The sequence below is a fragment of the Emydura macquarii genome, unplaced genomic scaffold (genome assembly GCF_026122565.2).
Source record: "Emydura macquarii macquarii isolate MOO-44397 ecotype Brisbane River unplaced genomic scaffold, CSIRO-AGI_Emac_v2 contig_2422, whole genome shotgun sequence".
Lineage (NCBI taxonomy): Eukaryota > Metazoa > Chordata > Testudines > Chelidae > Emydura > Emydura macquarii.
The window spans coordinates 36,957,512-36,979,078 of record NW_027132559.1 but is presented as its reverse complement, the minus strand read 5'-3'; the positions used below and the strand labels follow the sequence as shown (position 1 = coordinate 36,979,078).

Sequence of the window (21,567 nt, the reverse complement as noted above, 5' to 3'; positions counted from 1 at the left end):
CCCCTATCCCTGATGTAATGCCACTGAAGTCAATGGAGTTATCTGAAGGAAGACTTTGGACCACGCTGTCTTGAAACCACTGACAATGCACCTTTTCCTGCGTGCAGTACTGCCCCATGCCCCGAAATACTGAGGATCCCAGCGGCAGGCTAAATCTCAGAACTGTATCGTTCCTTGCCTGGCAACACCTCTCCAATAAATAAGTTTCAGTCATCACCGCAACATCATTCCTAGAAAAGCTGCTCTCCAGCACCAACACACCTGGCAGTGACCTAAACTCAAGACATCTCTATCACAACTAGAGATAGGTTGTGGAAAGCATAATAACCTCCCTACCTGCTGGTAACTGAAGTTCCTACCCTGCTGAGAGGTGATACATTCCCTTCCCTAAGTATTGCCTGTTTTTACTTACAGGTAACAAAGAAAACTGGCCTTTCTCAGAACTTGTATGATCAATGAAGCTTCTGCCCAGTTCAGTCTCCCTCTGGCACACACTAACAAAAATTCTTGTCTGCTAAAGATAGTTAAAGAATCACATTAGTGATTTAAAGCTAATGAAATTCCGGAAGTCAGGCCAAATTCTGTTCTTATTTACAGCAGCGTAACTCTGAAGTAACACTGGTGAGCTAAGACAACAGCTGGTGGGTTACTTTTAGAGCAGTGGCATTGCTCTGGTGTAAGTGGACACAAAAACTGGCAGATTAGCAAGTAATTCAGTGGAGTGACTTTACATTTACACTAGTGTAACTGAAGGCAATCACATCGTGTAGTTAATGTATTGTGTGGCATTTTTTATTTGGTTATAATTAAACAATACAGGTCATTTTCAAAGAGTACCTTAGTTCTATGTGCTATATTTTAATGGTTTATCTGCCACTCTTAGGTTAGATCAAGTACTTGTTTAGTGCTTATGTGAGATAGATTGTTTTATGTAACACATTAAATGTATTTTATTATACATTTATGTATTGGGATAATGTCACAGGGCCAGCCTTGTACAAGCTCCTTCACAAGCCTGTCACTTGGCCCCGAGGGTGTTCACTGCAGGCCTGGCAGCGGTAGCTGCGTGCTTGAGGGTGCAAGATTCGCCCGCGCAGATCCAGGTCCCACGTCCAGAGCAGTGTGAGCCAGTTCGGAGGAGAGAAGAAGGCGGTACTCGCTAAAAACATGAGAGGGACCCTGGCTTCTACATTAGATGTACAAGTGCCAGCCACATGGTTAGTCAACATTATGTACCACTTTACAAGGAGAACACGTGTGCCATTTTTGCTAATGCAGAACTTTAAAATTCAACAGGCCACCAAAGGAAAATCCCTGTTATATTCAGAATATTGTGCATCTTAGCCTTTGAATGAAATAGGCCTGTTTCAAGAATAAGATGATACAAAGCATCTTTATATATTACTTTTGCCAAATAGAAAAGAAAACCATGAGATTGAATAGTTGTAAATGTAGATTTAGGTTAAGAGTTTATACAATTTATCATAAAACGACAAAGATGTTGTCACATATTCTAATTCCTTCTGCACCTTTTTCCTTTTTTTGCTGTTTGTATGAATGGAAACCAAAATAAAAAACAAAGAAAGAAGAAGAAGAAACTATCAAATGTCAGATAGACTGTTAATATAATTCCAGAAAAATATAAAGATGAGAAACTAATACAATGATATCATACAACTCAGTGCTCTGTGGTGGAAGGTGAGGTCCTGAAAACATCCTAGTTAAATGAATATGTGATCAGTCCCTTTTAAGGACAGAAGGAGTTTTTGAGCTGTGTTCATGTGTGTTTTGTCTGTGTATACAATACTGAATCCCCCTGTGTACTTCATGTTTGTCTAAATTCCATGTAAGGACTTCTGAGCCTGATTCCAATCTCATTTCCCTTGATGAACTGAGTTCAGCACAGCTACGGCTGATTTACAATCAATTAGTCTCTATGAATCCACATTGCAATGTGCTATCTCCCAGAAGGACAGGGCCAGATCCTGCAAAGTGCTGATCATGCTCGACTCTCATTGGAATTAGATGCTTGGCACCTTGAAGAATTGGGCCAAATGGCCACTGTACGGATGAGCTGCACTTCTTTATTTAAAAGGGGCTGTTTAGGTTCAAACACACTCTGCCTCAATTTTAAAAAATATTAAACAAACAAGTAGTTAGAAATAATTGCAGTTTACTGAATAAATTACACCATTAGTGATTCTGTAATTTATAATCACAGAACAAAGGGAAGAATATATTGAGTAGGTGTCAGAAAAAAAAATCTCTTGGGCAGCTTGCCACTCTTAAGATTTTAATTTTGAGTTTCCACTCCCAGCTATCCATTCTTATTGCCCATCCATCAAACTCCTGATGAATATAAAGGATCATAGTATACAGTATATCACTCCACAAGATTGCTAGGTTGGGATAACAATGGAAAGAGAGTCTTGCAGGTTTTGAGGCCGTAGAAGAAAACAGCAGATGACAGTATGGAGAAGCTTGTCTCTCCTTTTGCTTTTTCTTAATATCTCTGTTTAATTGCACTGGCCTTCTAATCACCATTTCAAAGATATCCAAATTCTTACTCATGATCAAATCATCTGAAAATCTGCCCCCAACTGCCTTTAACAACTGATGTAACTTTTAATAGAAAATCTGCATGATTTATACCTCTTGCTTATTCTAATGATTTTAGGTTTTTGGTTTAACTTTAGCAACGTGTAAGAAGCATTTATCTTCTACTTACTTTTTACATCATTATAAAAAATGTTGCAGTTGTTACTTTCAATGCTAGCAATATGGTACCAGTTGAATAATGCTGGGAAGAACTGGGAACTATTGGCATTATTTGTATATGAATATTGTGCCTGCCGTTTTGCGTTTGTTTAAGATGGGTTACTTGCTGTGGGGTCTGATCAGCAAGGGGCTGTTAGGGAAGGCTACACAATGACCCAGATAAGGGGCATCCCAATAAACACTCAAATACAACAGCCAGGTTAATAGCTGTGAAGAGGTGACTCCTCCGCCCCAAACTGGTGACATACCAGTATTGTCAAGGCTGAGAACCTGGAGAGCACAAGACAATGATCAGTTAAAGATCTGCCCTGCAGAAAGGGAGGAGGGAAGATGTCAGGTGCTGTAGGCAGACACAGACTGCCTGAGACTCAGGGGCTGCAGCAAGCAGGCTGTACCTTGGGCACAAAGAGAATGAGGGGGCACAGTCCTGTCACTTGAAAGGGGCTCACATGGAGGATTACAAAAGGGTCACAGAAAGGGCAGCCAAGCCAGAGACCGTGACACTGGCTTTTTAGGCAAAGAATACAACTATTGCAGTTACCACAATCTAAGCGTTGCAGGATCAATCGTGCTATACCAAAAATGGGTCAATAATTGGATGCATACTTGCAAGTGTATTTTATCATTTTTTAAAAGTATTAAAATATGTGCACTGGTTTTAAATATATTCCACTGACTCGCTGTAATTTTCATGTGCATCACTTCAACATTATATTTTACATATTAGAGAGTTCTGGGTGGGAATTAAAAGGAGAATATAGCTTGCTGACTTCTATTTTAGAGTACAAGCAGAGACTGAAGCATGTAGGAAAATTATAAATACAAATTTAAATGGGGAGGGGCACTCTGCAAGAACTGACTTTTATGTTTGCAATTAGCAATTTAATCTTTTCAATATGTGAGAACAGATGTGGATATGAATGTTTGTATATGGTTAGTTACTGATCTTTATGTGTGCAATTACCAAGTTATATGTGATCATTTAATATTCTTAAACTTGGTCAGTTAAACATTCACTCTTTAACTTCTTATTTGATTAAGACTTATTTTATATGTGCAGTAATAATTTTATATCTGCAGTAATTCACCAGTCAAAACACTATATACATGACTTGAATATCGATCTTTCAGTTTAAAAATTCTTCTCCCTCCTGAGTAAGCAGTCATGTTTTACTGATCTTTTCAGATTAAAAACTAAAAAGGAAGAGATAAATTGAATTTATTTGCAAATTCTCCTTGCTGAGCCCCGTCACTTGAGTGACAGCCCTTTTTGAATTCCCCCTGCTTTTGATTTGAAAACTGGTTGTAATCCTTTCAAGACTAAACTTAATTTTCTGCAGATTATGCTGTTATATGCATTCTTCCGGTACCAAGACTGCCCTGATTGGTGTGTCAAAGGACATTTTTCATTGTGCTAAGATTTAATCTGGAGGATTCTTGACCACAAAATGTGGCTCAAATTTTAGAAAATATCTTGCCAACAGAAATGCTAAATTAAAAAGTTTGGGAGAATGATGACCAGAGCAGTAAGATGCCTATACACAGAAGCAGAGTATCTTTCGTAGACAGAGAATCTAGTAAGGTTAAAAAATCCAGTGCACAACTTGCATCACTACAAATATATTCTCCACTCAGATGGGCTAAACTGAGTTTCTACCAGCATTCAGTTAAACAGTTCTTTATCCACCAGATGATGCTGTTGAGTGGTACTGGGCCTTCCAGAATCTTAGCATACCTGACAGTGCTGAGATTTTACAGTGATGGGTGAAGTAGAAGAATGTAGGTAGACTAGAATAGCATAGGAAGAACAACGCAGGTGCCGCATGTGGTAGTTCACAGTGGTACTTCTAGGCCATCCATTCAGATGTGGTTTTCCCCCCCATTCATATTGTATTTCAAACTACATATTTTGAACCCAGTTCATTGTCAGTGTAAGTGGTTGTGACCCTTCCAAACACACCAATGCCAATTTTGGCTCCTAACTTTGTTGAAATTTATCCCATTGAATCAGCATTTGAAAGATATAATACAACACAACTTTATTTTCTGTAGTTTTTTTCTTACCAGCTACAACTGAAAATATGTTTTTATTATTAAAAAAAAGTAAGAGAAATAATATCTGAACAAAAGAGAAGCAGCTGTAGCTAGGGAAGAAAAGCTGTGGCTTCCCATGCGACTTAAAATTATTATGGGGCTAGGCACAACATCAAAGCAGTCGCTTTTTTGGCATGTGCCTTGTTCTTCCTAAGGCCATGCCTGCACTACCACTTTTGCTGGCAAAATTTGTCGCTGAGGAGTGTGGAAAAAACACCCCCGAGCGACATAAATGGTGGCGTGCACAGCACTATGTCGGCAGATCTTCCCTCCCATTCGTACAGAACAGCTACGCGAGAGATCTTACAGCAGCATAACTACATCAGTTCAGCTGTAGGCTCACTAATATAGACACGGTCTCACTCTACAGTGTTGTAGGGCTGTCCTTTTATACGAACCTTTTCGTAGTGTGCTTTTCTGGGCTCACCCTCTTTACATTTAGCAAGAAGGAGGCAGTTGTAGTCCTAAAGTAGTCATTTTGTGGCTGGCCATATTTCCCTGTTTTCTAGTTAGTGAGTATGTAACAACTACGACCAACAGACCCCAATCAACGGTGGGCAGCATTGAACCTGGGATCACTGAAGCTTAGTGTATGAACCTCTAATGCATAAGCTAAAAGCCACGTGCCTCTTAGTCATCCACCACCTCAGCAGGGTGGAGAAGTACTGGAATGGGTTACCTGGAGAGGTGGTGGAATCTCCATCTTTAGAGGTTTTAAGGTGTGGCTTGACAAACCCTGGCTGGGATGGTTTCGTTGGGTTGGTTCTGCTTTGAGCAGGGGGTTGGACTAGATGACCTCCTAAGTTCCCTTCCAACCCTAGTCTTCTATGATTCTATAGTCCAGGCTGAAGCAGAGGCCTCAGTCTCTATAACAAACAGTCTAGATGCCACTAAAGGGGGGGCAGAGTACCACACCAAGCAGGCCTAGTTTGTTTTCTCTGATTTTCCCTTTCTTCTTTCCGAGGTGTTGTGTTCCTATAGCCTCACAAAAAAAATCTGTAACACATATATTATGCTTTACACCTTCAAGGCGCTATACCAACATTAACTAACTAGGCAGTAAGGAACACAGCTGGAGGTAGGCTATTGCAAATGGAAGGAACTGCAGGCAGAGTCAGAGGTTAGGCACCAGCAGCAATGTCCTTATGTGAACAGTAGGTGTCTTATACAGAAACAAAGAGAAAAGGGGAGGTGACTAGATACACCCACCAAGGTCAGAACAAATCCACAGGAGGTTTTAAAAAACATAGACCAAGAAATGTAACAGTGATCATGGCTGTAAGACTTGCACCATCTAATGTAGGCATAATGGGATAAATTAAAAATGGGCTGTCAACCCAGACTCCTAGTCTTAAACTTGGAAGAGGGGCTAATAAAGCAAGTGCTATTCAAGCCTTAACTACAGCATAGCAATGCTCAATCGAAAGTACCGCTACAGGAAAACAAATGTCCAGTTCTACAGACTTTTTTAGCCAAAGAATAAGTGAGCAAACACCTCTGTCTTTTCACATTGCCTTGATGTTGTTCTAGTCTCAGACCGTTGGATCATTCAGTATAACTTTTGGACCCTTTGGCTCAATTTCTTAGTCTTACCTTTCATATATGTGTTCATTTTTCTATTAAAAAAGAAGGCTGGTCTTGTGGTTAAGGTATTGGGTTAGCACTCAGGAAATCTGGGTTGAATGTCCAGCTCTGCCACAGTTTTTCTTTGTGCTCTGGGGCAAGATGTCTCTGTGCCTCATTTAAAAAAATGGGGTGTAATCACACTTTTATCTTACAACCATGTTCTGAGCACAAACTCCTTTACAGTATTTGTGAAGTAGTTAGATACAGTAGTGCGGAGGGTTATATGAACAGATTATTTGTGTATTTTTTCTATTTGCCATACTTAATAGTTTGGTTTTTTTTTTTCCTCTTCATTTTCCCTCCTAATTTGAGAACATACCAATTGTTGTTAACTTGTTTGAAAGAGGTCTCTTGCCTGAATCTTCAGTAACTCTTCCCATCAATCCTGGACTGTTATCTCTTTGCCTTTGATATCCCGTCTTTGGATGAACTGTTGCTGTGCAAAGCAAACCAGGAAGAGGGCCTCAAAAACACTGGGAAAGACTATGGGAAGCTGAGAGCTGAAGAAAGATGTGAAAATATTTTATATTTGTATAATCTTTCATCCCAAATGCTGGGGACCAAGGATGATGGGTGTGTGGAAACCCAAGAGGGCAGGTCAGTATAAACAAGGACTAGAAGGATCAGAGAGGCAATAGCATAGACACTGCGGCTAATGACAAGGGAGCATCACAGAAAGCTCTGAATGTAGAACCAAAGACATTCAGTATAACTTGCTATTAGCGTAATTACTGCAGTCTGTTATTTGAGTGAGATTGTGCAACCTAATAATAATAATAATAATGAAGAAGTTTGAAAGATTTCACTACTTGATAAACAGAGGGCTAAATTCTATCCTCAGCTACAACTGCGCAACCAACCCTGCAGGAGGCAAGTAACATGTAAAATGCACAGCACGCTTAAAAATGTTTTGGGAGAACTGCAATATGAGTAACTTTCAGGATGGAATGATTGGGACCTTTATATACCAGGGCTGTTCTAATCCAGAGTAAGGGGATCATTGTTATAGGCAAAAAATGTTGTACATATACCTGCCAAGATCACGGAATGTTCCCTGACGTACCGCACATAGACAGGCTGTGTGTGTGAGACCATTTTAGGATTAGCATTTTTTTTTTTTTTTTTTTTTTTTGCAGAGTGATGCCCCAGAAGTTGAAGTGGGGCTTTACAAGCAGCACTGTGATCATGATGCCCTTGGGGCCGGGGAAGAATGAAGCTTAGGATGCAGGGCCTAGAATAGGTTTAGACTGACCTATAACCCCTACCACAACTTTTCCTTTCAAAGAAGGAAAAGTAGACTTGCATAGCTTTTCCTTGGGGGTGGAGATGAATGATGTGGTCTAAACAAAATCCCAAAGTGGGCTCAAGCCATCTTCCAAGGGCTGGGGTAGAAGCTCATAGCTAAGGGAACTGAATAACTTGTGTCTTTGCCAGATAAAGATTTTTTTTTAAAGGTAGAACAGTGACAAAAAAACAGAAAAGGGGGAAATATTTACAAGTGCGGGAAGCAGAAGCTTTATCAGTAGCCTGCTGGGGAGATAAGCAGCTGGGCTGGCCCATCGCTGCACTGCTTAGACTCACTCCTTGCCTTTGAGTCTCTCAGGAAAGAGCAAAAGGAGCTGCTGACATTTCCGCTTAAAAGGAAGAATCGATGAATCTTTGTTTCCCACCGCCTGCCTGTTTGACCTTATTGTGTTGCGGAGTAGAAAAGAAAGAAAAGGGAAGGGGTGGGGGAAAGGCGATTCATGCTAACAAAATCCCAGAAAGATCAAAGCCCTCTGATCATTGCTGGAGATGTTATTATTTGGTTGTTGTCTTATTTGCTGCTGTTGCTCATTTCGGATTCTCGCCCCACTGTAATAAGTCACACGCTTTCCAGCTATCATCCCCGTATTGACAGGCAAATGTCATCCACGTTTGATTGACGTCCATTGCTCCTGAATGCAGAAGTATGATTAGGAATCAATTCTGCTTATTTATTTAAAGTGCTCTTTGTGCATCTTGCAGATTTGTTAGCGGGTTAACTTGCTTAACATCCTCTATGGGGCATTGCCACCAATATAACATTCAGGCCGGTGGTCTTTCACCTACCCATTCAGATGCAGCAGTGCCCACCAGCGCCCAGTGGGGGAGAGGAAGGGAAGAGAACCTGCCTCAAAACTTCCTTTCTGTCCATGTCTTTACCCTGGACAGCTCCCTACTTTGAGTCCTGAGATATGCTGATTTGCATGAGTGTTACCACTTTGTCATTGGCTTGTGTTCCTAAACTTCTTTATTACAATGCCATATTATTAACAAAACAGTAGTTGGCTAAAATATGCAGAAGCATTGGACAAGTTACCAGGACGTCATTTAATTTTAATTCAAAGAGAGAGGGATTTTCCATTATGTATTTCTATAGGTGTAATAAGGAACATGCCTATGCTCTGAAATCCTTGGGAGCAGCTAACATCCTTTAGCCTGGGAGGCGTGTTTTCAAATAACTTTCACTTGGACAATCAGGTGCAGTGTAAAGCGTTGTCCTTATATTAAAAGTGATCTTTCAAATAGCATGCTAATGGGGCGAGAGAGAGCTCGGGGAAACGTTAAACAGGAGGTGGGATGACCTTTCCATTCTAGAGCAGTGACCTGAAAGGTATCCAAACACCGCTAAGCAGAGCGCTTCCCCTCGGTCTGCTCCAGAGAGAGCTGTCATCACCAGGTTCAGCAAGGGAGTGCTCACGATCTCACTGTTCATCCGTTTGCAGTGGGGGGGAAAAAAAATCTCCACACTGTCAGGGTAATGCCAAACTCTGTGTGAGTGGGAAGAGCAGAGCAGATGCTGGAATGAGATGCCAAAGCAGCTCCCCTTTCCCCTGCGCTTTTGGGTGCCTATAAATTGCTCCGGCGCCTTTGTCAGCCTCCTCTTCTCCTGGCAGCTGGTTGACGGGTAGGCTCCTTCTCTCGCTCTGTCCTCAACTCGGGAGCAAGGTTACTGGCTGCTCGGGCGGCTCCGTCTCCAGCCCGCAGAACACTCGCGCGTGTGTGTTTACACGAAGGAAGCAGGAATCGGCGAGGGGGGATTTTTCGTGCGCGCTGCAAGTTTCGCCAGTGAGCTCTGCCTTGGGAGAGTTGTTGTCGCTGCAAAAAAAAAAAAAGGGGGGGGGGGGAGGAAAGCGGGGTGATCGAGAGGGGAGAGAAGAGGCCAGCGAAAGGGAAAGTTGATTCGAAGTGGCACCGTATGCAAAAAAAAAAAAGTCGATCGCCAGCAGGAGCATAAAAGTGTGAGAGGCTTCGGCGCCGGGCGGCAGCTCTCCGCGCTCTAGAGCAGCGGCTGCGGCAGCCACAGGTGCCCGGAGCTCAGACTTTGCCTTTCGGATCAGCCGAGGGCACCTTCCTCGCTCCCCGCCGACTGAGCGGCGCCCGGAGGGGGGGCGCGGCGGGGGGCTCGGGCTCGCCGGGGGCTTGCGGGTGTTTTCGGCTCTGAGGAGGTCCCCGCTCAACCAGCAAGATTTTGTCCAAAAGCAGGCAGGAGGATCGCCCTGCGCTGAGCCGGCTGGTGGGCAGCAGGCGGCGGCTGATCGCGGCCGGCGCCCTGGGGGTGGTCATGGTGCTGCTGCTGGTCATCCTCATCCCGGTGCTGGTGAGCTCGGCCGGCACCTCGGCCCACTACGAGATGCTGGGCACCTGCCGCATGGTCTGCGACCCCTACGGCGGCACCAAGGCGCCCAGCACGGCGGCCACGCCCGACCGCGGCCTCATGCAGTCCCTGCCCACCTTCATCCAGGGGCCCAAGGGCGAGGCCGGCCGGCCGGGCAAGGCGGGGCCCCGCGGGCCGCCCGGGGAACCGGGGCCGCCCGGACCGGTGGGGCCGCCGGGGGATAAGGGGGAGCCCGGGCGCCAGGGCCTGCCGGGTCCCCCCGGGGCGCCTGGGCTGAACGCGGCCGGGGCCATCAGCGCCGCCACCTACAGCACCGTGCCCAAGATCGCCTTCTACGCCGGCCTCAAGCGGCAGCACGAGGGCTACGAGGTGCTCAAGTTCGACGACGTGGTCACCAACCTGGGCAACCACTACGACCCCACCACGGGCAAGTTCACCTGCTCCATCCCCGGCATCTACTTCTTCACCTACCACGTGCTCATGCGGGGCGGCGACGGCACCAGCATGTGGGCCGATCTCTGCAAGAACAACCAGGTGAGGGGCGCTGGGGGGCCCTGAGGGGGGGCTGGGGACCTGCGATGGGGCATAGAGAGGGGGGCTGGGGAGCCATAGACCCAGGCAGGGGCATGGAGGGGGGCTGGGGACCCCGGGCTGAGGCACGGAGCGGGGGGCACGGAGGAAGGGGAGTCAGATGTGGGGGATCACGGAGCGGGGAAGCCCCTGCGGGACAGGAGAGCAGGGAGCGGCAGCCCGGGGAGGAGCTGGGGGCCCGGCGGTGGAGGGGGCGCTGGAGAGAGGCGCACCGGGGGCACGCAAGGGGCGGTCCCAGGGCAGTGGTGGTGCAGCGGTGAGGGGTGTAGGGCAGCCAGGGGGAGGTAGGGGGAGAGCCGGGGCAGCCGGGAAAGGCTAGCAGGGCCACGGGGAGAGCTCTGAGAGGAGGCCGGGGGGAAGGGAGGCGATGGACGGCTGAGGAGGGGCGTTAGGAGCCCGGCGGCCCAGAACTGGACCCAGGGCTAAGGAGCAGCCGGACCCGCCCCTTTACCGCGCTGGGGAAACTCCCCAACCCTTGGCTCGGCTCGCGGGGCCCAGGCAGCAGCGGAGGTGACTCCGCGCCCTCTGGTGACCTTGGCTGCGCGGGGTAACGGGGGATTAAATCCCTTCCGGTCTCTTCTCTCCCACCCGGCCAGCCCAGGGGCGCAGAGCCGGGTCCCGCAGCAGGAGCAGGGCGGTGCCAAACCTCCCTGGCCTGGCCCGGCCCATCGGTCCTGGCCGCCTGGCGGATGCCCAGAGGGGCACGTGGGCGGGTGGGTGGCTGGGGCCAATCCTGCGGCCAGGATCTGACCCGGGAGGCCCCGGCACTCAGCCAGAGCCTCCGGAGGCGAGGCTGTCTGGCTACTTTAGCCCTCGTGTTACCCGCCCAGGCCGCCGCTGGGCACAGCTGAAGGAAGGGAGGCAGATTCCTGAACTTGTTCCTAGCAATGAGCAGTAACGCAGCCCGTAGGTTTCTGGAGTGACAACACTTGCAGGCGTGTGTGAGCCGGGAAGCCGCATCGCCCAGGAGTCACCGTCGGCTAAGCGACTTTGACAAGCAAGTGGGTGGACGCAATTCTCCGCTCCGCTCCGCTCCGCTCGCCCCGCGGTGGGTGTGGCCGGGAAATGCTCCGCTCTGAGCAGCCGAGCTCGGAGCGCGTCCCCGAAATGGGGGGTCGACACGTGGAAGTGGATCTAAGCTGGGGCCTGTAGTCAAGCCCCGTTGCCCACACTTCTTTTACACGAGAGGCTCCTTTTTCAGAAGGCCAGCCCAGGAAGACACAGAAAAACTGGGCACTGTGGGGTGGGCCTGGAAGCCAGCCGTCCTAGAGTCTAGTTTCTCTTCCTTTCTCGAAGAAAACAGGGCTAGGGATTGAGGGAGACGCGAAATATACCGGACTCCCACGCGCAATAAGAGGCTAATCGGGATATGGCCACTTACTCACTGTAATGAAAGATAAGTAACAGCGAGGCAATCCGAATCTCCCGTGTGAACTCCGCTAATGGAGAACAGAACGCCGCTGGACAGAATATCTGGGTGCGAGGCAGGCAGCTAGGAGGTTTTAAGCGTGTAGACGTGACAGCAGGTAATTTCGTCTGGCATAATTTTCCTGTTAAGGCACTTTTACAAGGCCAGTAATAGCACTATCTACAGCCCTTCCTTATTAGCAGGCTCCTTTCTTCTAGACAGAGGTAGGTTGTGCATTTCTTCCCACATGTAAAACAGATTAAACCAAATATTAAAGAGCCCTGAACGCACAGAGGCTGAGCTTCGCCACGTTTCCCCCAGGAACACTGGCCTATTGGAGCCCTTGAGCTGCTACGCCGTGAAAGACAGAGGCATCATGCGTTTTAATTAGGCTAAATGCGGCTACCGCGCCTGCTGAGTTAGTGGAAATGGTCCCTGTAACATATCGCTTTAATAAACACTTAGCACACGTGCCCTGATCAGCACAGCATCTACCCGGGCTGGTTAGTGGCCAGTGGCTGGCCAAATCTTGGCATGCTTTCCGAACCCATCACAGAAACGTGGCCAGAGTTACTGGTGGCGACAGCAGCTTCACATTGGTCAGAAATGAAGCCAGACTAGTTTCGAAATACCATTTATACGAACTAAGGCGCACGGAAACTTACACGCATTACTACTGGGCTCCGGGTCATTCGCTAGCCCTATAAAGTGTTTTCTTCCACGGGGCTGTTCTGGGACTAGCAATCAAAGCGACACAGAAAGTGCACAATTCTCTAGCACCATGTACAGCCCCAGCACGGGCCATGCGAAATGTTGCGGGTGCTCACACTGCAGCTTTGCTGGGCTCGCTGCAGTTAGCTCCCACTCCAACGCACGAGCTGGGCAGGTGCTTCTCTTGGTGTGACAGGGATTGGGCTCGTAAAACTGAATTTGGGCTCCCATGTCACTAGTCCATGCTCATTATTCTGCGTCGCTTTCCGGATTAAAGCCCCTCCCCCACCGCCAGAGGCGCACACACACACACACACACACAAATGAAGCTAAAAATGCTTAACACTCCGGTTCCGAGGAATGCCAGTCTACCGTAACCCGCGGAAAGCCATTTCACTTAGGCACTGTGCTGCATGCAGGATCACAGATGGGAGCAGCAAAGGCCAGGCAATTAATCTGATATGCCACTTAACCGTTTGTTTATGGTTGCTCAGAAGTACTGGGAAATGGAGTTATGAGGCCGTCAGTTGCAATTAATTAAATTAGCAAATGTCCACCATAAATACTGCGTCTGCAGATGAGCCCGCACTATTAAAACACTGTGAAATGTAGTACAACAGCTTTGACTTCGTCATCTAAAAGCAATGCTGTATATGCATATATATACACATAGATATAGGGTATAGATATAGGGAGACTACCTTATTTGTGATTAAAACATGAACCTACATTTGGGTAGTAAAACGTATTAAGCATGTTTCCTACTACATGCTAGAAGTAAAATAAAAAGCCCTTAAAAAGTAAGGCATGCACTTAAAAAACTCCTAATTATAAATATTAAATTGAGCCTGAAGACTAACCGCAAAGATTCCAACTGCAACTATTAATAAACTGCTTCAACTCCTTAGAATGACTAGACATGCCCAGCTCCCGCTGAATGAAAGAAGGGTCTTGTTTGTGCATAAGGGATGTTAATTTTTTCTTATATTTATGTATGATAAGAAGTCGTGGTTAAGCTTAAATAACAGCATTCAATTTATTCGAAATTAATTAGTAGTTTTAATGCACTGGTGCCTTTTTATTTGTTGATGATTTGTTCTTGAAACAATGGTGCGTGATGCAATGTGATAGTTAACTTTCTATGGCATTTGTGAAAAAGCCTGGAAATTATACAATGAAATAGTTAAAAGGGGGGTCCGATGGTGTTATACAATCAGTAATATTTCGGGGGAGGGGGGAGGAATTACTCATGTTGGAGAGTGCATGATTTATAGGAAGATATCATCCCAAAGCAATGTATATTAAGAAGCTCACGGTCTCCCGTGTAACACATTGCCTTCCTTAATAGTTATAGAGCTTAAACATAGAAGTGCTGAGATCACATTGCTTAGCTGGTATGTGTTTGCAATTTCAGTGTCCCCATGTACCCTTATAAAATGATGAGGTGGGCAGTCATGACACTTATAAAATGGATACTACATTAATGGTTTAATTTTGAAATACATTTGCACTCTTAGGGCAGTACATTTAGAAGTCTTCTGAGACTATTTTCATAGGCTTTAAAAAGAAATTACATTGGCTTTCCCAAACAAAGGAGGCAAAAACCTTAAGGGTAACACACTGGACTGTGGGTCCAAATTAATACATTGTGCTTTGTGGCTACACACAACTGAATACAATCTGCGTAATTTTTTTTAAGGTTTTCAATGTCTAAATCATTCTTTCAGTACAGCCAATAAATACTACCTAGAGTTTTAGCACGCTATGAAATGTCCATTGCTGTAGCATATGTTCATCACCCATACAGTCCTCATAATGAACACATTTAATGGTAAAGCCAGTAGCACAACTAGTTTGTTACTTTACAGCAGATATATTTATCCATAAGAACACAAGCATGAAATATGAGATACATCCAATGAGTAGCATTTAATTGTGGCATGAATGGAATTTGTGAGTGTGTGTGTGGGGGGGGGGAAGCGGGGGAGATGAGATGGTAATTTAAACAATTCAATTTGCCAGTGTGCAGGGCATTCTCTAGAAAATTCTCTAGAAAAATCATTTTGTGTCACCTATTTAAAAAAACCAACCATGGCCACATATATTTTTCCCTCCTCCCCATTTATAATAGCAATAATGACCTCAGTGGAGGTTATTTTCTATGGAGGAGTATTTCTGGAGTTAATGGCCCAAAGTCATCAATTCCGCCCTGATAGTCTTTAATCCCTAGGAAATGCCCTGTGTCTTGATAGTTATTGCTGAACTAATGATCATAACAGATCGTTTGAATAAACAACTATTATAGGAGTCATTGGTTTGCCGTGTATATTAATGTATTCATTTAAATTTGCAGATTGTTAAGCAATTACAAATCTTGTAAGCTGGTCTCACCTCTGTTATGTGATGCACAGAGAACTTTTCCCCACCCTGATCCTTAAGCTTCATAATGAAATACCTGGAGATCTAGCGTGCTAAAGAGCCTTCTTTTTTAACATTTCAGTATTAATGTGGGATCATGCCACATGAAAATTTAATTTGAAACCCTATCAGTTAAACTTTGAAAGGAATGCATGGAAATTCTTGATTTATAGCTCATTTTTTTCAATTCTGAAGATAAAAATCCCACATATTGTAAGCCAAGTCATGCATTATTACTTAGTTCAGGTTTGCAAAAACCACTAAATCACTTACAGCTCTATTTAACTATACTAGAATAGGGCCAAGAAACAAAGATGATGTGTTATACAGTACTAAAATAAATCACATACACATAAGTTTAAATATTTTACAAAGCAGAACTAAATTATATTTAAATGATTTGGAGGATTACCTTTACTTGAGGATGTGACAGAATATGAATTGCTTAGAACTGACATACAATTTCAGATTGATTATCAATTCCTTTCAGTTTGCTAATAAATTCCTTTCCATGTGCTAATAATGTCAAACTCAATTAGTAAGAAAAAGAAAAAGGAAAAAAAAAGGTTGCATTAAAGTAGTATATTCATTTTTAAAAAAATCAAATATCTGAAACCTCCATAATTCATCTTAAATAAATGATGTAATTTTAAAATGTAAATCTTTTAGACTGTGCACAAGGTAAATGATTAAGTGAAATATGTGGCAATAACAGTATTTCCCACTTGGGACTGGATTGTTTACCACTAGAATTTTTTTGTTCTTCAGCATTTCGTTTAGATTTTAAATACTTATTCAGAGAGAAATCAGCTACAAGGGTCTAAAGTTCATTGGCAGCAAGAGATTACTTTATTTCTGTGTTTTTGCAACATGATCTTTTAAGTATTATGATCAGAACATTTCTGAAAAACTCCACTGTACTATCTGGGGCTGATTGTGATCTCATGCTTGTGTAAATTGGGAGTAGTTCCACTGGAGTTAGAGTTACAAGAATATAAAACTGGAGTGAGCTCATAATCAGGTCCCTGGCTATTGTTTGTAAAAAAAAATTTTTTTCCAAAAGCTGGAGATGTGAGAGTGAGCAGTTTTGTATTACTCAGGAGGCAAACAAGCCATGTGATAATGGTCTGAGTTAAAATATTTAGCCTATTTATGGGAGAACTTGCTGCTACAGTATAAACCATTTCTAGTCATGGCAGAAATACTGATGATATTGATAGGGGAAAACTACAGCTGAGAGGTGTTAGGCATATTTAAAGTGGCAGTGAATGTGTGCTACTCCTTCTTTAGCTATGTTTTAATTCCACCAACCAGGAAGAATGTCCAACTTTCTTAACCAAACGCTTTTTGTTTGTTTGTGTTTTACGTAGGTTCGTGCTAGTGCAATTGCTCAGGATGCTGATCAGAACTACGATTATGCTAGTAACAGTGTGGTTCTTCATTTGGAACCGGGAGATGAAGTTTACATAAAATTAGATGGAGGAAAAGCACATGGAGGAAACAACAACAAATACAGCACATTTTCTGGATTTATTATTTACGCTGACTGATTATGAATCAAAAACTAAGCTTGTTCTTCTAAGGATGGATTCATGTGGCAAAAGTCAATGAATCAAGAATCCAGCGGATACTGACCGTGGGACACCTCAGTAGTGGGGAAAAATCAAATGCTACCTGACACATCTGTATGACACAGAGAAACCTTATATATAGATATATATATATAAAGCAAGTTAAACAGATGTGTGATCCACTACCGCCAAAGCAAATATTCCTTATTGTTAGTGTCAGTGTGAATGAAGTCCTATATAGATCACAACTTTTTATAGGAAAATCTAAAGACACTGAATTATTTCTTCAGTATATATGATACTTTGATGTATTACGATCTTGCTGCTTTATCCATACGTCAGCTTTGGTTCTTGTGACTTACCTGCTAACTTTGATGCTTGAAGTTCACTCATAGTGAGAAATGAGTTTACAATAAAAGGAAGAGGTAATTGAAATGCTTCTTCTCTCCCAAGGAATCGTTTGCCTTGTACTTTTGTTATCCTAGCTAGAACTAGAAACTAGTCAGTTTCAAGCCTTAACTCTAAATTTCCCTGCTTTGTGAATGTAGGTCAGGTCTTTTAGACGATTCAACCCATTTGTTTAGTTTAAATTTCCTCTCCCTCCTCTTAATTGTATTCTAAGACAGGAAGCCAGAAGAAAGAGTTCAATGAAAAGATAAGAGATGACATAATAAACAGCCTATATTTGCACCAAATCCTGGGTCCATTGAAGCTAATGGCAAAACTCCCATTCATTTCAGTGGGAACAGATTTGGCTCTTAATATATAAACACGTGTAAATACATGTATTTAGACAATTTAACAAACCAGTTCTTGACGGTTTGTTGTGTAAATACTGTTTTAGCATATCCAACATCCAGACTGCCAGGCCAGGACAGAATGATTTCTTTGCTGCGATTAGTTTTCAGTCTAAGTCTGTAGTTACTACTTTTGTTTAACAAAAGATTATGACTTGACATACTACAAAGAGTCAATTGGAGCCATTACATAGAACATTGTGAGAAAACCACTGGCCAAAATCCTGCTCAGCTTATTTATGTAACCAGTCTTGCTGAAGTTAGTGTGCATGAGAGTGGGATTTGCACCCCCCTTCCCACCCATGCCATCACACAGTACCTGTTACAAGGAATTGCATCAGTTTGTAGTATGGCGTGACTGAACTTAATAGATAAGCATAATACCAAATATGAAAACCAGTTATGCAAAGAGAGAAACAGATTTTCAAATGCAAAAAACTGTGTATTAAAACCTATTTTTCTTATGTATATCTATATATATATATCTCAAAAAAGGCTTACTCCGTATGATAAACTAATAGCCTGGAGAATTACATTGTAAAAACATGCTTTTAAGTTATAGTTCTACAATAATCCTCTACAATCAGTAATAGCAGCAATATCAGTTATACCTCTATAAAGAGGATGTTTGTTTAGAAAATATGTTTTTGGTTTTAATTGCTCCCCTGATGATACTTGCAAGTTTAACTCTAAAGCAAAATTATAACAAGGATACGTCACAGAATCTTTACAATAGGGTCAAAATAATTATGTAACATCCTGCTGTAATGCTGATGCAGTATAGATCTTAGCTTACATTCATGGCAGAATAAAAATACTATTTGTGTAAATTTCTATGGAGTAGTGGGAGGCCAGACCTAGCTTTTCTGTTTTACTTAATCTGCCACAAGCAACCTTCTTTAATCTACCAAAGGAAGGAGATAAACTGTGATCTGTCATACACTAAAGTGTCAAATGTCTGCCCTAATTAAGAAAAAAATATCTTTACCTTTAATTTTTTTTATAAAAGTTAAGATTTTAAGATTAGAACCTCACCTCCTCCCCCGAAAGCATTTATTTACATGATTATGGCATTTCTCACACAGACTATATTCTTCTTTTTGTCTGTTTTTCTTTTGGACAGCTGTTCAATTCAAAAGACATAATATGCCACCAGTTAGTTTATGCTCAATAAGAGAATCTCTTATGTAGCATATCTTGGTTCTCAAGAGAGAGAGTTGTGCTTCATAACTGTCTTTTTTTTCTGTTCCATCATTACATCACATCAGTTTGGTTAAACATTACTACTCTCCTTGTTACAAAGACACCAACCCATATTCATAAGGTGAACTGATTATATGTAACATATTTTATAATGGACATATAGTTGACTTCACATCTACTCATATCACAATTGCTTTTATTGCAGAGGACCACCACTACAGAGTGGGTGGCAGCAAAGCTTTGGAGATTTCTTATCAAACAATGTTTCAAGCAAAAAATTGTTTGTAACTAGCAATGCACATTCACCCAGGAGTGAACAGGAATACTTCATTATCACAGGACATAAAAAACTGGACACATGCAAAAGAATAAACTGTTGAAATGAGATTGCCATTGCTAACACACAATATTTTCTTTGGATAAATAAGTATTTAACCCTGTTTTGGACTAGAGGAAAAAACAAAAATGTAAATGAAAAACATATATAAGGCAAACATTTCTTTTTTACATCATATCTTGACAAACTGATTTGTAAACTGATTAAATCATGGCCTTTGTTATAACTGTAACAACTCATTAAATTGTATTATGTAATATATTTTGATTTGTGGATTTTCATCTTTTCAATATCAAGCTGATTTGCATGACGTTTCACATATTGATATGCAAGTTTCCAAAAGTTCAACTCAAAATTTAACCTAATTTAAAAAAAGACTTCTAAAACAAAGAGCAGTGATTGTTAGTGGTCTGCAAATTGCTTTATTAAAAAAAAAAAAATCTTTCCCATGTATTCTTTTACATGTTCACTTAAAAATAATCTCTTTTGAGTTGTTAATCCTGAAAGATACAGTACCTTTTTGAAATCATGTTGTCTTCTTTCTGTTATCCTGTTTTCTGCAGAAGCTACTTAAAAGTGCCATATTCTTTATCAAGCATTAATTAAAGAACAGCAGGATAATTAACAGGATCATCAATATTACAAAGAACATCAAATCGCTCCAGAGGGAGGTAATTTAACTGGAAACATTTTAAATTTCCTCAAGTAGTTTAGCTGAGGCATCTTTAAAAAAAAATCCTGAATAATAAGTAACTATAGTATTAAATTTGCTCTGTGGAAACAGTTATTTCAATATTTACTTGGAAAGATTCTGTAGTTGTGCTCAAAACAAATAACTCATTCAGGATCAGATTAGTAGAGGTAGTCAGATGCACAGATAATATACAACTTTTTTTGTTCTAATTTAAAAAGGAAGTGATTATTAGCTCTTGGGGAGTCTTATTCACATCGCACAAGTTTTCCTCACAAGAACGTAGCTTTTAAATGATCATTATATTGAAACAAATCTGACTTTTCTCAGCAAGCTTCACGTACAAGATGTGATAATCATTAGCCCTATTTAAAAGTCAGCCACTGTTTTGGGTTCTCCATCAATATCTTATTAATTATATTTTGGGGTATACCTCTTATTAGCATTTTAGGAACGATGTTTTTGAGGACATGTGAATATCCATGACCTCCATATTTCATCAGTCGATTCTTAGTGTGCACATCATGAGCAATTACAATTCTGTCTTCATAGCCTTCCTTAATCAACATCCGAATTCTGCAAAAAAGTGAATACAAAGTAGATCTGTCAGTTAAGAGTTCATACAATTCTGGAAGTAATACAGAAATAATTCATATTTAAACATTTTATAGGGACATACCTCTAGGCTATATGATAAATGAAATGAAAAGACCTATTTCAGGGTCTTTAAAAAAAACAAACAGGCATGTTTCTTAAATACATACAAAATATTAAAATATCCTAAGCCATTTTTGAGAGAAGAAACCCCTCTGGAAACAAGACAATGTCACACATCCAGAGTGATGGGTGAGTGAAATCCATGTTGCCAGGATTTGTTACACTGTTTTTCAGTCCTGCTCCATCGGTGTCAATGGCAAAATTCACGAATTTCAATTTGAGCAGGCTTGGCCCAGAAGACTAAACAATCGCTTCCTACATACACTGTTCTTCAAAATGATCGTTTAACAGGGTTAATTCTTGCCTTTAACCCAATACAAACCGTTTCCACACCTATACTGCTAAGTAGAGTTCAGTTGCACTTGCACACTAGCTTTTTTATTTTTGAGGGATTTCCACAAACAAAGGATATGGTAATACACACAGATTAGTAACTTCCAACCCTGGCTCTTTCAGCTGAAGAAGCAAATTTCTTGGAGGATCTTTGTTCACTCTGAACAGCCTTTCTTAACAATACTGGTTTATTAGTTGGCAGTCACACAGGGAAAAGCAAAACCTCTTTGGCTCTGTAGGCTAGATCCAGCTGGTGTAAATGGTTGTACCTCCACTGAAGTCAATCAGACTGGTCCCATTTAAACCAGATGAGGATCTGACCCAGATTGTTGAAGTTTATTCACAGAATAAAGTATGGGTGGATTATGCACATATTAATACTTCTTTAGTGAATTTCCATCTGGAATAACTGGGCTATAGAAACTTCAAGTCTTCTCAGAGTCACCAATTTCCACAAAGACAAAAACCACACAGGTAATATCCCGCCCTTAGAGGCTTATCTACGGAGAAGGTCAATTAAATGGCTAATATAGTGGCTGCTGTCTTTGCTAGTGCTGTACAAATAAAAGGTAAAGTCAGCAAATACGTAATAGGAGTTACAGGCTAATTCCACAGTCCCTGTTGTAAACAGATTTTACACAAGCAGAGAAAG

General features: G+C 42.3%; 2 protein-coding genes across 4 annotated transcripts in view; one reads left to right on the top strand and one right to left on the bottom strand.

Moving 5' to 3' along the window:
• Positions 1-9,692: 9,692 nt before the first annotated feature.
• Positions 9,693-16,816, top strand: C1QL3 (complement C1q like 3). Its single transcript, XM_067562293.1, has 2 exons — positions 9,693-10,672; positions 16,637-16,816. Exons 1-2 carry the CDS (start codon positions 10,085-10,087, stop codon positions 16,814-16,816), a joined length of 768 nt encoding a protein of 255 aa, XP_067418394.1. The 5' UTR covers positions 9,693-10,084.
• A 479-nt stretch (positions 16,817-17,295) lies between these two features.
• Positions 17,296-21,567, bottom strand: part of PTER (phosphotriesterase related) — a 29,618-nt gene continuing 25,346 nt past the window's right edge. For all 3 annotated transcript variants that reach the window (XM_067562290.1, XM_067562291.1, XM_067562292.1), the window contains exon 5: positions 17,296-20,441. In XM_067562290.1, the coding sequence (XP_067418391.1) occupies positions 20,231-20,441 (211 nt within the window). In that variant the 3' untranslated portion in view covers positions 17,296-20,230. The remainder of the gene's footprint in view (positions 20,442-21,567) is intronic.

Bases quoted from the DNA above. Each gene is read 5' to 3' on its own strand.
- C1QL3 (XM_067562293.1), top strand. From the start codon at position 10,085: ATGGTGCTGCTGCTGGTCATCCTCATCCCGGTGCTGGTGAGCTCGGCC. The intron at 10,673-16,636 runs GTGAGGGGCGCT...TGTTTTACGTAG, and splicing joins ATCTCTGCAAGAACAACCAG to GTTCGTGCTAGTGCAATTGC.